Source organism: Cyberlindnera jadinii (assembly GCF_001661405.1).
Source record: "Cyberlindnera jadinii NRRL Y-1542 unplaced genomic scaffold CYBJAscaffold_3, whole genome shotgun sequence".
Taxonomy (NCBI): Eukaryota; Fungi; Ascomycota; class Saccharomycetes; order Phaffomycetales; family Wickerhamomycetaceae; genus Williopsis; species Williopsis jadinii.
This window is the reverse complement of record NW_017963654.1, coordinates 1,151,725-1,168,136: the sequence shown is the minus strand read 5'-3', so window position 1 is coordinate 1,168,136 and position 16,412 is coordinate 1,151,725. Positions and strand designations below refer to the sequence as shown.

Here is a 16,412-nt window from a genome sequence, read left to right as displayed (position 1 = left end):
TACCATCATCAACCAATTGCATGATGGCGTAGTTCTTGGAGGTGTCATCTTTAGTTGTGATGAGAACAGTGTAACGTTGAGCAACTGTGATGTAGATCTTGTCAGTCTCATACTTCTCAACTGGAACACCATCCACTTCAACAACAGTCATGTTATGACCTTCAATGAAGAACCAGTATGAAACAAAGGCACCCATGTTCACCAATCTCAAGAGATAGGTGGTGTCTGGTTCAACTTCCCATGTCATGTTCTTAGTGTTGTTCATCAAGAAGTTATTTGGAATTGGCTCAGCACCTGTTGGGTTGTACAAGTTCAAAAAGTCTGGGATAAGGACATCAGCAGTATCATGGTACCACTCCATGAAAGTCAGCGTCGCAGTCTCATTGTAGTCGATACCCTGCTTATATGGGTAACCCTCATCATCCTCAATAATCACAACACCCCTCATACCATCCATATACTGACCACCTGTGTGGGAGTGATACCAGTAAGAACCGTGCTGGTCTGGAACTGTGAAGTTATATGTCATAGAGTGTCCAATTGGGATAGGACATTGTGTGACCATCTCCGGACCATCCATCTGGTTAGTACCGTGCTGGAACAAACCGTGGAAATGCAAGGAAGTGTTTCTATCATCAAACCCGTTGTTCAAGTGCACAATAATTCTATCACCCTTGTTGACGATGACATCTGGCCATGGGAATTCACCGTTACACGTGATAACTGGTCTCTCATAACCATCGAGATTGGCAGTACCCCAAGCAGCAGTCCAGTTGTATACATGTGTCTCAGCAAGAGCAGAGCCCACAAGGGCACCAGCAGTGAACAAACCCTTCACACTAACCATAATGTGTATACGACTGCGGAGTAGTGAATTATCTGAAAGATCTTCAGAGTAGTTTCAGAGGGAGAACTTAAACAAGGATGGGCACCAGCTTTATATGAATGATAATCAGACTTTTGGATGGATAAAGATTTTACAGAAAGTCTCTGTAGCGGTGTAAAAAAACCGCCTCTGCAAGTTCGCAGCCGGGTGAAATTAAAGGTTAAAATGTACGTATGGGACTCAATCACCTTGCAGCAAACATTTTAAACCGTCACACTTACTTTTGGGTTATTCTTGACCTTTGTGAGTGTTTTGCTTTTGTCTTTGCCGTAGATGAGGTGAGACTTGAGTCCTCAACGATGTGAAGCAGCATGGTTGCACATGTACAGTCCCGATCAGAAGATAATTCAATTAGGTCCTTCAAGCTCCAAGACTCCGGACATGAGACTCAAGACTGGAAGAAAAACTTGGACCTCAAATTACAATTATATCCTGCATGATATGCAAGTCCATGTTTCAGCTACAATCCAAAGCGAGTCTAGTTAACTTTAAAATTTCCGCATAGGACACAAGACAAAGATTTGGATTATGCCGTGGCCGGACTCGGCAATTTTGGAAAATTTTTAAAGCTGCTGCTACTACGTAAAATTGGACGACGTTCACAGCACATGCCACCGCCGTTTGAACCTAAGCATGTCGTTGAGGGTAAAAAAAAGATTAGATTCATCAGATAATCAAGTCACGCTTGGTTCAATCATTGTTCTTTCAGACCAAGGATACTCACCAAAAGTTCAAACTAAGTACGTCATGTTGTTATATGTCCTTTAGGAATAAACTGAGCAGAAACCCAAGACCTTGGCCCAAGCATTTTTCTTGTCACCGACGTCTAAAATAACGTTATCTGAATAATCACACAACAGTTCTCTCGGCATGCAGGATAAATAGATTTTTGAGTGAAGATGGAGGAGGACATTTCCTTCCTTCTTTGAAAAACACCCGATCCGTACATTCTTTTGGGCGTGGGCACCATATGCAAAGCTCTCTAAGGTTGTTGCATGATGGCCTAGTCCCCTCCTTTGATCGCGATGAAAACAAGGTGTGCGTATCAGATTGATCAGCTGAGGCAGAACATTAGCTGGATGTGATATCAATTGTCCACACCTCAATTCTTGAGGCCATGAACTCGTGATGCAAGATTGTGGTGATTGGTACCGGTTTTTGACCTGTGTGTGCCTGGCGAAATCATATTCAATATCTCTCCCTATATAAACCAGTACGATGTACCCTTGTTTTTGATTTAAGGATGTGGCTCGCATAACGAACCCGATGAATTCCAAAGAGAAACTCATGGGACTATCAGTTGCAGTGGAGCTTTAAGCTTATTTTGTGTCATTGTTTTAGTAATTAATGCAAAGCATGAACCGCTCTTGATGTTGAGCTGGGAAGTAGCTGGGCTGTCAAAAAGAAATTTGCTAGTTGTAGATCCAAAGAAAAACCATCCTATCAGAGAAAGGCTCAAGTATGAAGTTATAATTGATGTCATATTTACTTTTTGACTATCTCATTACAACAACGTTTGAAGCCTTAGTGGTCCAGTTTATCACTGCGCTCCACCGTAGTGGTGGTTATTGTCTAGCTACTTTAAGGTACTAAATGAACGTGGTCGAGGGAGTTGATGCAAGGTTCAAGTATTACAGTGGACAGTTCTGTTTCATAGCTCCCATTCACCAACCGAAGGCCCTTTCATTAACGTTAATAATGAGGTAGTCTATACCTGATGCAATTAATCCGAATGAACGATGAAATTTCCGGGTATCGTAAAGAATGAGTTTTTATTGCTGATCTGTCTAATGTATTCACCAATGGGAGCTTCACACCCAACAGTTATGCTAGCCTCAAAACAAAATTCCATCTAGGTACATTCTTGAACATCAAGGAAGCCAAGTGTTTGAGGGATGCTTGGTGTTTACAGAGCAGTTGTGTCTTGTTCCTTCTTGTCCTGTGTCCTGTGTCCTCTGAGTTGAGTTTTGTGTTCCGTGTCCTGTGTCCTGTGTCCTCTGAGTTGAGTTTTGTGTTCCGTGTCCTGTGTCCTGTGTCCTGTGTCCCATGTCCAATGTCCCATTTTTTGTTAAGCGCTAACAGTGTCCCTTGTCCCATGCCTGATGTCTCAATTTAAGGATCTTGTGGCCAAACGAGAGCTCAGGCCTTACACCAGCATGTGTCTCTTGTCCCTTCTCCCAATGTGCCCCCTATACATCCAAACATCTCAAGTCTATATGTCTATATGTCTATATCATGTCTGCAAGACCGAGTCTAGTGCATGGTTGTAAAACTCCTATCAAGCCAAACCGCTCAGGACTCAAGACTCAGGACTACACTTGCAAGTGGCCGATCGATCAAGTAGCTAACAGCATTAATGACGGGGTTGACTTTATAAAGTCCGGGCTTTAAAGTGGTGATGACGAATATTGTTTTCGATGATCTAGACTAAGATGATCATACAGAAGATAATCACAACTTGGATGGCCAAGAGAGTAGCAGCACTTTCGCATTGTTTTTACAGCTAAGCAAGCTATTAATTATTAACTGATGGAACTACTAATGCTATAGACTTTACGGACAAAATCCTAATACTCAATTGTTCGTAATGAGCGGGAGAAATTGGGGTGTGCATATTGAAGATTTTTTTTTTTTCTCCACCAGTTCAAGTCTGAGGACTTAAGGTGATCGTGACCATCATGATCACGACGTCAAACTTGGATACCCTTTTTATGTAAATGGCCAATGGATTACATTTCTCCTGCATCCAAGGGCGTGTGTAATGACTTACTTAATTTGAACGTTGGGGGTGTTCAATAACATCAAGCCTTTGTGAACACTAGTCCGACAGGTCGCGTCAAGATTAGTCCATGGGACTTCATCATGGTAATATTAACCAGCCGCCGTTTCTAATAAACTGCAAATAAATTATCTAGATAATCAATATGCACACTGGCGAACGGCGTAAAGTGCACTGCAGAGAGACTACCTAGTCTCATAGCCGCAGCTGCAGATCCTAATACTACAGTGCAGCAATTGATCCTCGAGATACTCAAAATTGGAAGGTGCACGGGACTGTAACTTATAAACAAAGCTTGTCATTGGTTCCCTTTCTTGGCTTCTGTAAAAAAAGAGCCAATCATAGGGAGGGTCATAACCTTAAACAAATGTAACCTTCTGCACCCTACAAAGTCCTTCAAGTGCTTCATGAATCATCAAGCAAATATTAGTGTTTGGGACTTGGAAGCTGGGTGGGCCCACTCGGGTTCCAGTTTACGCTTACATGCAACCAATCAGGCTGTGTTCGTGGTCAAGAGTTTGGAATGTCGCTGTACTAATGTGATACCAATCAACTCACGTTTCTTTGGGCTTCTCAAAACACCGTTGTGCGCCATGAACGCTGCTGAGGCCTCGTCACCCTAAGCGACCAACACTAGTGGAATCCAGCTCGTCCATCCATTTCATGTGATTCAATCTGGCACATACAACTTTCGCTCCAGGTCTCTGTACATGTCTTAAGGCGCATTAAGTCCCATAGTGACCAGCACTAGTTTCAATAATTTTATCAGATTGATCAGTAAAATTACCTCATAAACTCACATGTAGTTAACACCCACGCCGTTTCCTAAAAACAAACTCGTTGAGAAGAATGCAATTCACAGCCGGGTGTGAAACATGAACTATTTGCACCTCGTACTCAACAATTATAAGCCAATGGAACGCCTTCATGTGAGTGGTTGAATTGTCGTACAAGATCAACTTTAAAAGTCTCCTTTGCTGAGACCGTTTTCATGTGTCCTGAGCCCTTGATTCGTAAACAGCCGTAATTGGCTTAGAGAGCCAAAACCGAGTAGGGATCCGTGTAGGAGGGTACATATGGGGCCAGTTTAAAAGTTTGTACCGGTCCACCGGCCACTCGTAAGTGTTTCCAGTACATGGTTGTGTTAATGTAGGCTTAATTGAAGTGCTCAGCCAAACTTGCGGATGCGATATACTTTGGTGGAGAGTAGAAGAGGACCCATCAAGAGAGAGTGAGAGGGATTGATACACCGTGTGGTGGACTCCTGATGCCAAACATTTGATGGATTGACAGCTTCTTATATACTTGCTCTGGAGTTTATAAAACTGCTCATTAAGGACATGTTATTTGCTCATTTGATAGGTTCACTGTTGCTGCAAGTAATTTGCTCATTAATAGCATCAATCAGAGCGAATGAGTTAACCTCGGATGGTTCCCATATCTAGCTATAAGTTCACAGGTCCAATACTCGATGGAGGTGGTACCCTCGCAGGCTGACGGCCTCGTGATTACACTGAAGTATGTGAAGCTTCACCTGATGGTCGTAAATGGGTTCACTTAGAGATATTAGCTAGTGGGCCTCTTTTCGATAATTGTGTACGTACTAGTCTACGTCTCAATGGAGCTCTCCGAACCAACTTAGGCTAGTATCAACTCTATACATTCACATCCTGGATTCACAACAAGCACTGGTATCTTGTTAACCAGAAATGTATATAAAGCACCACCAGCCAGCCCTGGACCTTCAACCACATTGTCATAGCTGATACCCTGGATTCCCAGTCCCATGTCACTACTGACACTGCCAGTGAAACTTCCTATCGAGCATCCACCATCACTACGCAAAGATCCTGTTTTGATCATATACGCTCAGTGGATACAACAGATACCGACCGTAGCCTCCAGCAGCTCCTAACATATACTGAAACTCCTCCAGCTCTCGCTCTCCAAGGGGTTAATTGAATCCTCTTAAACAACGCTTTCATGATTGCTCATTGGGCACAAGAAATAATCACCACAGCAACGCAAAAGGGGATCACAGACAGCCCTCGGAACTTGCGGAGATACAGCCCAGATTCCGAGGCCGCGAACTCGTTTTACACAAATCGCTGACGCCTCTCGAGGGAGGCCTTGTCCATGTTGTTATAGATGAAGAACAACTTGCACCGCAACAGTTGATTAAGAGAGCTTCCATCGCCTTATTATCAATCAATTGGGCCATAGAACCATGCAATACGTTGGTCGTGCTTTTGACTCGGTCTCAAAGACGTGGAATTCCATCAACCCTGCAACGCTTTCAGGAGCCATAGACGTTATAGTTGTCGAGAATGAGAATGGCGATCTTTCGTGTTCTCCCTTCCACGTTCGATTTGGCATACTGCAACTGCTACGTCCTTCCCAGAAGAAGGTTGACTTCATCATCAATGGGAAGATGACCAATCTTCCCATGAAGCTTGGTGACGGTGGCGAGGCCTTTTTCGTGTTTGAGGCGTCAAAGGACGTTGACGTTCCTAGTGATCTGATAACGTCGCCGGTGCTGTCAGCTGCAAGCTCGCCATCCTCCTCACCTCCCAGCTCACCTAAGAAGAATGACAGTTCTTTACAAGAGCCTGAGTATCTCGACATCACACAGTCAGCACCAGACCTCTCGAAACCGGTACACCCAGGTGAGTTCAATCCGATGAGCTCATCACCGACGTTGGCAGAGCCTGCGATGTCACCGTCTCGGGAGGCAACATTGGAGAAAGTCTACAACCTGTCGAAGAAGTTGACCAAGATCAACATACCAACAACGGTGGCACACAACGGAGATTTGTTTCTCGATATGGATGGATATAAATCCAACGCAAAGAACATCCACAATAATGACGAGATGATTAGAGATTTGATCAACGAAGAGTTTGGCAGCGACGTTGACGTTTCCCGATTCATCAAAGAGGATGACAAGGGGAACCTGATTTTCTCAACGGATGATTTGTCCATTACGAGTCCACCAACATCACCTGATTTACCTGTTGATAGCGGTTCGTCCGATACTGAGGAGCCCCAAACTGGCACATCTACGTCATCTTCAACGACGAATTACGTCAAGACTCTAAGATTAACGTCTGACCAGCTCAAGTTTTTGGATTTGAAACCAGGTGAGAATGACATCTGTTTCAGCGTCAATAAAGGGAAAGCACTGATCAACTCGAAGCTGTTTTTATGGAAACATGACGTGCCAATCGTGATATCAGATATCGATGGCACCATTACCAAATCAGATGCGCTTGGACACGTCTTGACGATGCTGGGCCGTGATTGGACGCACCCTGGTGTTGCTAAGCTGTTCACAGACATTGAGCTGAACGGATACAACATTATGTATTTAACTGCGAGATCTGTTGGCCAAGCAGACTCCACGAGGGCTTACTTACGGTCGATTGATCAGGATGGGGTACAGCTTCCAAATGGCCCTGTTATTCTATCACCAGATCGGACCTTGGCAGCGTTGAAAAGAGAGGTTGTCTTGAAAAAACCAGAGGTATTCAAGATGGCGTGTTTAGGCGACTTGAAGAACCTTTATGGGGAGCTAGGAACTCCGTTCTACGCTGGGTTTGGTAATAGAATTACCGATGCCTTGAGCTATAGATCTGTTGGCATACCAAGTTCGAGGATCTTTACGATCAATCCAGTTGGTGAGGTGCACATGGAGTTGTTGGAGCTTGCCGGGCTGAAGAGCTCGTATGTGTATATCAACGAATTAGTTGATCATTTCTTCCCACCGGTCAGTACAGGTGTTGTCAACGAGACGTATACGGATGTCAACTTCTGGAGAGAACCGTTACCGGAATTGAGCGATTTGAGCGATGAGGAGACCGGTGGTGACGATTCCAGAGATGATGGGTCTATTGATGTGCCGCAGATGGCACAGAGGCTGACGCTTGACGACGTTACGAAGGATTACAACGAGGAGGAAGATGAGGATTATGAATATGATGAGGGTGAGGATGAGGATGAGGACAAGGATGCCGATGACGAATACGACGAATACGACGATGGTGATGAAGATGAAGAAGATGACGGAGATGAAGACGAATACGACAATGAAGAAGATGAAGAAGATGAAGAAGATGAAGAAGATGATGATGACGTGGATGACGATGGAACCGCCTACTCCGACGAGGACGACCTCGATGCAGAGCTCCTGGAATCACCTCACTCCCTCAGAGAAGGGTTCTTCCCTGCAGCCGAAAACCCCCAAGTCTCGCTCACAAACTCGCCAGTCACGGGCATCCACTCCCCAAACTTCATGAAGGCAAGCGATCTAATGAACCAATTGCACATCAGTGAACATCAAAACACCAAGAAATGACCACCCTTCACACCTTCAAATCCTCTCCAAAAACCCATTGAACAAGCCAAAACTTCTCATCCCACCCCATCACCTGTGCATACACGGGCATTGGCGCCGAACTAAGACATGCACGAAAAATTTTCCACCGCAGCCTCCACCAGGCTCAGCTGTTTTTTCCCCTTTAGGCTTTGTTTTTTCCAGGCTCGTTAGGCATATAATGGCGGGCTTTCTTCTCGAAACCTTTTCCACCTGTTAACGGATGCTTGTTTGGCTTTTGCTGTGTAGAAAGAACCGTTTCGCCCAATGTTTTTGTCTCTTTTAGCCCAGTACACGGAGGACTGGTGTCTGTGCGCAGCGTTGCAGTTCTACGTTCTCTTTATCGGGAACAGGACACCTCCTTTCCTTAGGGAATTCGACGTCACTGATCCTTCGCTTCAGCACCCGTATACGGAGTACGAACAGGTTTCCGACTTCCTGTGTCTTGTAAGTTGTTCCGGTGTTTCGACGCTGTTAAGGAGGAGAAGAAGAAGAAGAAACAAGTACTAACCACGGTGGGAGCCAGTCGCTCGCCTTCATCGTTCCCGGCACTATCATCGTGCTCTCCGAGCTCATCGAGGCCAAGTTCAACTTCTCGAACTTGAAGAAGAGAAACCTCCACCATTTGCACATCTCTGTGCTGGCATTGGTGATGTCCATCAGCTTGACGTTGTTCCTGGTTGTCATCTTGAAGAATTGGATTGCCAGACCAAGACCTGACTTCATTGCCCGCTGCCAGCCAGATATCAAGAGACTCGTGGCTGGCAAGACAACATATGACATTAGTATCTGTACCGGTGATAGACAGGTGCTCCTCGAAGGTTTGCGCTCAACACCTTCCGGACACTCTGCCCTGGCTTATGCTGGGTTGCACTTGGTCAGCATTTGGATCTTTGTCAAGTTTGATATCTTGTCATCGTCAGTGCACTTTTGGAAAGTCATCATTGCCTCATTGCCAGAGTGGTTAGCACTGTGGATTGCCCTTAGCCGTACTCAGGATTACAGACACCATTTCGGAGACATTGTGATGGGTGGTGTCATTGGTGTGCTGATCAGCCATCTCGTTTGGTTCAAGATGTTTAAAGGGAAAGAGCCAGTTTACTTGGACAATGAGTCGGCCGACCCTGATATCGTCCTACCAGTATACAACACCGTTCAATGAGCAGAGCTCAACATAGACACTAGAGCTGGTTACTAAGAGGCCATGTGCCATAGAAACACTCATCAATTCAAAATCACAAAAAATTTATATATAAATATCACATTTAGCTTAATCGTATGTATATCCCTCTCGTTATATACTTCAATGTAGTGTAATCCCGATCTTATCATAACATTCATGAGATCTATTGTATCTATCAAACTGTATAGTAAAAACACAGATAGGCCCATCATTATCCGAGCCCTTTCTCTGTTGAAATTATGATTCGTTAATCAATTCTTTGAGTGTTCCTCTAAAGTTTCTCACATGGAAGTCGTCAACGTTACACTCTTCCAATTTGGTGTCGTTATTCATATCCAAGTTCATCAGGCCATTTCCAGGCTTTGGAACTGCACACAGCCAAATCCGTGTCTTGTAGATCTTGAACAGTTCTTTAATCAAATTGCGGAAATCTAACCGTTGAGATGAACAGTAGAAGAATGTCAACTTCTTCTGGTCAAATTGGTATTCTGATGACAGGATGGTCAAATTGTTGTTGAGTAAAGGCTGGTTTGATATCTTTAACAAGGACGTCTTGAAAGATTTGATCTCTTCAATCAGCTTGAACTGAAGGTTGCCAACTTCTTGGAACGTTGCAAAGCGCAAAACCTGCTTGGAAGGGATTTGGAACTGTGTTTCATCATCCAAGATACCTTGTCCCTTAACCAAGTCAGCAGCGGTATTGGAGATATCCAACCCGTTATTGTTGACCGTTCCACCATACGAGATAGATTTGGCATGCTGACGCTTCTTCAAATAGTTGATCAAGATAGCAAGGTCTAGGGATAACATAGGATCCAGCACATAAACCAAATCCTTTCCACGATCTCCATCAACGATAACAACATCGCCCTGTTGTAGCATCATGTTTGAGTTCATCGGCATGGACAGAATCTCATATTTACCAGATTTGGTTAAAACCAAGACCAGAGTCTTCATCAGACTGAACATGTTGTTCAGCTTCTTCAGGTTCATAACAACTTTCTGCAAGAAGCTTGAGGACTCCAGTTGGGAACGAAGTTCCAAGTACAGAGCATTGGCAGAGCTGGCGCAAAAGTATCTTGAAGTCTTTTGATAAGTCTGCTGCAGAGGCAACGAAGAAATGATGACACCAGCATTTAACAATAACCCATTATCCAGTTCCAGGATTTGTTGCTGTTGTTGTTGTTGTTGCTGTTGTTGTTGTTGCTGTTGCTGTTGCTGCTGCTGTGAAGGGAAGTACTGCTGCTGTAGCTGTTGCTGTGGAGGAGGAATGTACTGCTGTTGAGCCATAGGGTCCCAGCTGTATGCAGATGAAACCTGAATACTCGGTCTTCTAGACTGGAAGTTCACGAGGTTTGTGTGAGTAAACTGTTGTGGGATAAAATCCGCACTGAACTGGTCATTGTACTGTAATTTTGACTCATTGGCTGAGGACATCAACATCTGTTCAGCTGCAAACGACGGTCTACGAGAGTTGATGTTTGACACACCTCCTTGGAGTTCTGGAGGAAGGTGGAACGTGTAGTTCTCATGCTCGTCGTTGGTAAGTTGTTCATTGATCAGTGTCTGGCCGTCAAGAGAATGTACAAAGTTTGTGTACTGTGGTGACATTGACAGGCCATTTAGCTTGGAGATTAACAAGTCCGGGGACAGTGGCACGTCGCCGCTCTCTTTCTTCTCGAACACGTTCCTACCAAACGACGGGTTCCAGATGTTATGGCTCATTGTCTATTGAAGGCGTATTCTAATGGTCTTTTCTCCTTTGATCTCGTAGTCCTCTTCTTTCAAGTCTTCTCTAGTCTTTCTTTGATGACTAGCTTTGTTGTAATTCTTGGGGCTTTGATCATCAAGAAAGTTTTTCCCTTTTTTTATGTCTCCAGGTTTTCCTCTTTTCTTTTGCTTCCTTGGGTGTCAAGGGCCACGACTTGTGGGGAATTTGCTCCCCTGTTGCAAGTTGCGACTAACGTGGGGAAAATATGAGACCGCTGAAACACCGGTCGATGGTCAGGTGACCAAGATCACAAATCTATTGACCACTGATGACTTGACTGTCTTTGGTGATCACCGTGGTCTTGATCATAACGACCCATGGCCATGGAGATCAATGGTTCTTGTCTAGATAGTCCTATGTGATCGATTGTACGTCAAAGTCCCGGGTATAAATTTAACCACGTCATGGCCAAACACCTCCCAGCCCCTCGGTGGCGCTAATTTAGTCCGAACTTTGTATTTTAAACAGCATAGTAAATATAAACCACTTTTTGAAACGGTGTCCGCATGACACGTCCATAGAAGTTCAGACACACAATTGGATCCCTTTCGAAATTTCGTGTCACGCAAGGTCATGTAACCAACATTGTCCCGCTCAAAGACCCTCAGTTCAGACCAAATATAGCAGAGTTTCAATTGCCAGCGTAGCTGTGGTGTTAATAACAGGGCTACAGGAATTATTTAAACTGCAGAATTGGAACGAACGTAGAGACTCGTCACATTAAACTGTCACGAGTGAGATAACAACAGTAATTATGTCCAGCCACACATACCCGTTGTCTTATTAAATTGGCCTATCCTTTGTACGATATAAAATTAATTCAAAATTAAGAGTCTTTAAACAAATCTAATATACAGGGTATAACGCAGAACCCATATCTCTAATGTACAGAACTTGTCGTGTCTCATGCGCTGAACGCCAGTACGTTCTCTCTTGCCATGATGCGTTCAATTTCGTCAACAAGCGTCTTGAACGTCTTTGAAGAACCCTTCACTTTATTGAAGGTAACCTTGGAGCCTTTCTTGCCATGTTTTTCAACGTACACCTTGAATTGTGCACGATTGACACCAATGACGTTGTTCTTGGTGATCTCACCACTTATGGTCAGTTCAGTATCGTTGTTTGATAGTCTTCCCAGTCCGTAATCAGACCAGCCGTTGAGAAGTCTCTTCAAAGTCATATACATCTCGCTTGGATCATAAACAGTGTTCAAAGTCTTCTTCATTGGCTTGGAAGAGCCAGAGCTGAATATGCGGAAGAACGACGAACCACCTCTTCTGTCCAATTCATCCATCTCTTTCTTACCCTTTGACCACTTTCTAAAGAAAGAACCACCACTGACATTGCGCTTGTTCTCATCCTTGGTGATATCATCCAACGGCTTCTTATCTTTCGTTGAAGTTCTTGGTGCTTTAGGCAATGGTAATGGTGGAGCATCAGAGTCAACTGGCTGTTCATCGGAAGAATCTTTGTATAGCTCAAATCTCTGCTTCGGAGTCGGCAATGGTGACTTCTTCAACGTACCAGCCTTCTTGTCTGCAGCAGAAATCTTTTGCCCGAGAGAGCTATCATCAAGGTCTGGCAATGTTGGGAGGTCAATGTTCTTCTTCTGACCGTCAACAGGATCATCAACTTCCACAACAACAACCGGAGCCCCATCTTTTGGTTCTGAACTAGTGCCTTCGTCATTGCTCTCCAATGCAGTCAATCTATCAGCAAAGCTCATTCTCAAACCTTTAGAAGCAGTAGATTCCTCAGACTCAACAGCAGCTGGTTTAGTTTCAGCAGTCTCTTCTCTGATCTCCTCTCTGATAGTTTCCTTCAGAGGTGGAGCATCGACAACACCTCTTGAGGCCTCAGCTTCTTGTAAATTATGTAACTTCGAAGCAAGATCTTTATATGAGGCCTTTGTAGAGTAGATAGACAACACACTCAATCTCTTATTGGAGGAAGAATAGAGCCTAGATTTTCTGGTAACTTGTGGAATCTTAACGTCTGCTATCGTCTTTGGTCCATCCCATTGTACGCCTTCAACAAGGGCATCAGGCTGCGAAGCGTCAGGTTCACCAGAAGGATGGTTAAAATCAAAGTCCTGGTTCTTCTTGATGATAGAAGCACGTTTTATGCTCAGATCATATTTGGAACCGAGGAACTTAGACCTACGGATTGCCTGTGTAACAAAGTCATTCTCGTCATAGAGCACCTTTGACTGTCTCCAATCCTCTGCGTTGAAGTTGAGGCCCGGATCCAGCTTAGACTTTGGTCTTGTCTGGAACGGATTAGTAGTAGCACGCTTCTGAATCTTGAGAATCTCATCACGATCAAGCAACTGCGAAGCTCTAGATTGAGGGCCAGAAGTGGAACGAAGCTTTGCGTTTTCGAGCTTTGGTTCATGATCATACTTATCGTTTTCATCACTCTGTGAGACAAGCTTGGCTTCAGCCTCAGCTTCAGCTCTTCTCTTGGCCTCAGCTTCCGTTCTAGCATCAATCTCAGCTCTTTCGTGTTCTCTGATCGCTCTCTCTTCCTCCTCAATTCTCAGCTGTTCCAGCCTCTCTTGTTCTCGCTTGGCTTCCAGTTCAGCTTGACGTTTAGCTTGTTCCAGTCTCATCTGTTCGTACTTCTCGTGTTCGAAGATCTCATCACAGAGTGTAGCGAAATCCGAGCTGGCCCTTTTAGCTTCTTGGTCAATGTAAACCCATTCGTTATCATTGGCCAGCTTCGAATACACAGAGATCAGCTTTGTAGTGATGGAGGAACGTTTGTTTGGAAGCAATGAAGCTCTCACGGAACGTCTCTTACTGTTGGAGGTGGCACCGGCAGTAGAAACAGCAGCAGCACCCGTGGAAGCACCCGTAGCAGCTTCATAGACATGACGTGGAACAGGAGGTTGATTCTCGTCAGTGAAAGGACCAACGGATTGACGCTTTGGAGATTGACGTTTCGGAGAGTCCGTCAAAGATTTGCGCTTGTTGTTGAAAGATACAGACTTTCTATGCGATGAGGACGCAGAGATCAGCGAACGTCTGTTCTTCTTCGACTTGAACGACGTTGAAGAGGAAGCAGTAACGCTATTTCTGAGGTTGTTGTTAGTCACTGACTTTGCAATGGACAACGATCTGATCAGTGACGAATTCGACTGGTTGTGTCTATAACGGAGCAAGAGGAAGTAGAAGATCTTCTCCGTGGTGGATTCCGGTGTCAACAGGTTGTCAATGATCTCAGACTTGTCTCTACCATGCCATAGGATAACCAGGTTACGCAGGATCGACTCATCGATATCCTCACGTCTAGCAATCTGGTTGAGATAGCTGTTTGGATTAGGCAATTCCTTCATGGTCTTCGAGTCAACAGGAGAGATTGGGTACTTCTGCAGCAATGGATGTTCTAACACTTTATGGGTCTTGATTCTGTTATCCGGATTGATACACAGCATCTTTGAGATCAAATCCTGAGCCTCCTTTGATAGCTCTGTTGGCATCTCGAAAACACCACTTTGCACCTTTAACAACAAGCTTCTAATGTTCTCGTCGTCAAATGGCAATCTTCCTGTTAGCAGGGCAAAGAGAATAACACCGCACGACCACACATCGCTTTCAAACCCATGGTATCTCTTACCGGAAACAATCTCAGGTGCAGCGTAGTGAGGCGAGCCACAACTCGTCTCTAGCAGTCTATCGTTGTTCTCCAAAGCAGCCATGCCAAAGTCAGCCAATTTGACGTTGAGATCGTGGTCCAGCAACAAGTTCTCCGGTTTCAAATCTCTGTGACAGATACCCAGGGCATGGCAGTAGGATGCACCCATGATAATCTGTCTGAAGTAGCGCACAGCCTCCTCTTCGCCCAGCGGGCCCCTTTCAACGAGCAAGTCGAACAACTCACCACCTTCGACGTACTCCAAGATCAAGTACAACGACTTCGAGGTCTCCCAAACGTCGTACAGTCTCAGCACGTTTGGATGGTTGAGAAGCTTCATGATGATTATCTCTCTTTCGATTCCGTACGCCAAACCAGCAGCATCGCGTCCCTTGTCATCAGCCTGTTCCAACGAGTTCAGAACGCTCTTGGAGATCACTTTAACAGCTGCCCTTTGGCCGGAGTTCACGTTCTCTGCCAGTAGGACACGGCCAGTGGAACCAGCACCCAGCGTCTTCCCAAGACGCCATGGCCCTATCTTGTTAATCTGTGATGTGTTGTTGTTGAACGTCATCGACGATAGAAGCGATGATGCCACACTTGGCTGTCGAGAGTGGTATGACATTGTAAGTCTGTTCTTGCTTCTCTTCTATAGACAAACCCAATTGGAATGAAATGAATGAATATCGGGGGTTGTTCCAGCGGAATACAAGTGCTTCTTGGAGAGAAAGAAACTCAATTGGTAGCTTCAAGAAGGGAACTAAGAAGGGAACTTCGAAGAGTGAAAAAAATACAATGTCTTGATGAAGGGGTTTTTTGGAAAGAAAAAAATGAGTAAGCTGGCATTCCCATATATCATCTACAATTCATCGATGCGTTTCTTTCAAAGGGGGTGTCTTATAACTCACATAGCGCGTTCCATATTCCTAAAAGGGTACCATTGGTGTTCCTCTTTTGGATGAGAATGCAGTTCGACGCGTCGCTTGCACCTTCGATTCGTTTCAGAGGCCCAAAGTGGAAGGATTAAAAGTACGCGTCGTCCCCCGTTTTCGCGTTTTTGAACAGGGCTTTTATTCTCGTTTCACGTGTGCATTACATAAGCAGATTACTAAGAGCTTATGTAATACTCACGTGACCCAGCTTTCTCGCAAGACACACCCAGCCCGGTAACCTGTGCTATGAAACAGGTTCACATCTTAGGGATAGGGACGTCAGCTCTGGAACGGTGTGTAAAGGTGTCTACATCGGGGTACAGCAATCGTAAACTATTAAGCCTTTATTTTCAGTTTCTGTTACAATCAGAAAAAGCCTCCAGTCTGTTGTTGTGTTGCTGCCGTTAGTAAAACGCGTTGGCCAATGAGCAAAGCGTATGGAAGAACTACTCACCTGTTCCTGATGTGCCTCAATCACATCACCGTCCTCTAGGTCTAGGTCCTCCGGGGTTTGTTCGCCGTTGATTCTGTCACCTTCGCTGAGGAATCTGATCGACTCCAGTGACTTGCCTTGTCTCTTAGCAAACGCCTCCATCAGTCTCTTCAACGGCGTGCTTCTCTTGATCTTGAAGAAGATCTCAGAGTTACCGTCAGTCACCTTAATGTTCAAGTGGGTATCTGACTTGATCACAGGCTTCTCATCCGCCTGGAGATCTGGCTTGACATCGTGCTGTTCCTCAGACATTCTCGGTTTCTATCTCTATTCAGTGAACTCAACAGTGGTTGCGCCTAGAATGAGAAAGCGTTGGTGGTGGCGCGTGGGAGGTTACTTTTCTGTGTTTTTCCTCTTTGC

General features: G+C 44.8%; 6 protein-coding genes across 6 annotated transcripts; 2 read left to right on the top strand and 4 right to left on the bottom strand.

Moving 5' to 3' along the window:
- CYBJADRAFT_68777 (uncharacterized protein) lies at positions 1 to 1,248 on the bottom strand (the record flags this gene model as incomplete). The annotated part of the gene is made up of 1 exon (XM_020217860.1): positions 1 to 1,248. A coding segment is annotated over exon 1 (847 nt), but the record flags the coding sequence as incomplete, so codon positions are not given.
- A 4,644-nt stretch (positions 1,249 to 5,892) lies between these two features.
- On the top strand, positions 5,893 to 7,515 carry CYBJADRAFT_111227 (LNS2-domain-containing protein; the record flags this gene model as incomplete). The annotated part of the gene is made up of 1 exon (XM_020212091.1): positions 5,893 to 7,515. A coding segment is annotated over one exon (1,623 nt), but the record flags the coding sequence as incomplete, so codon positions are not given.
- Positions 7,516 to 8,304: 789 nt separating this feature from the next.
- Positions 8,305 to 9,199, top strand: CYBJADRAFT_124421 (phosphatidate phosphatase LPP1; the record flags this gene model as incomplete). The annotated part of the gene is made up of 2 exons (XM_020212534.1): positions 8,305 to 8,484; positions 8,609 to 9,199. The coding sequence occupies 2 exons, from the start codon at positions 8,305 to 8,307 to the stop codon at positions 9,197 to 9,199; spliced, it is 771 nt and encodes a 256-aa protein (XP_020072131.1).
- Positions 9,200 to 9,457: 258 nt separating this feature from the next.
- On the bottom strand, positions 9,458 to 10,945 carry CYBJADRAFT_172093 (uncharacterized protein; the record flags this gene model as incomplete). Its single annotated transcript, XM_020216292.1, has 1 exon — positions 9,458 to 10,945. One exon carries the CDS (start codon positions 10,943 to 10,945, stop codon positions 9,458 to 9,460), a length of 1,488 nt encoding a protein of 495 aa, XP_020072130.1.
- Positions 10,946 to 11,790: 845 nt separating this feature from the next.
- GIN4 (protein kinase GIN4) lies at positions 11,791 to 15,560 on the bottom strand. The gene has a single exon (XM_020214653.1). It carries the CDS (start codon positions 15,250 to 15,252, stop codon positions 11,896 to 11,898), a length of 3,357 nt encoding a protein of 1,118 aa, XP_020072129.1. The 5' UTR covers positions 15,253 to 15,560; the 3' UTR covers positions 11,791 to 11,895.
- Positions 15,561 to 15,899: 339 nt separating this feature from the next.
- SMT3 (SUMO family protein SMT3) lies at positions 15,900 to 16,342 on the bottom strand. The gene is made up of 2 exons (XM_020214652.1): positions 16,014 to 16,342; positions 15,900 to 15,943 (listed from the first exon to the last, which is right to left on the bottom strand). The coding sequence occupies exons 1-2, from the start codon at positions 16,302 to 16,304 to the stop codon at positions 15,926 to 15,928; spliced, it is 309 nt and encodes a 102-aa protein (XP_020072128.1). The 5' UTR covers positions 16,305 to 16,342; the 3' UTR covers positions 15,900 to 15,925.
- Between the last annotated feature and the right edge of the window lie 70 nt (positions 16,343 to 16,412).

Bases quoted from the DNA above. Each gene is read 5' to 3' on its own strand.
- GIN4 (XM_020214653.1), bottom strand. From the start codon at position 15,252: ATGTCATACCACTCTCGACAGCCAAGTGTGGCATCATCGCTTCTATCG.
- SMT3 (XM_020214652.1), bottom strand. From the start codon at position 16,304: ATGTCTGAGGAACAGCACGATGTCAAGCCAGATCTCCAGGCGGATGAG.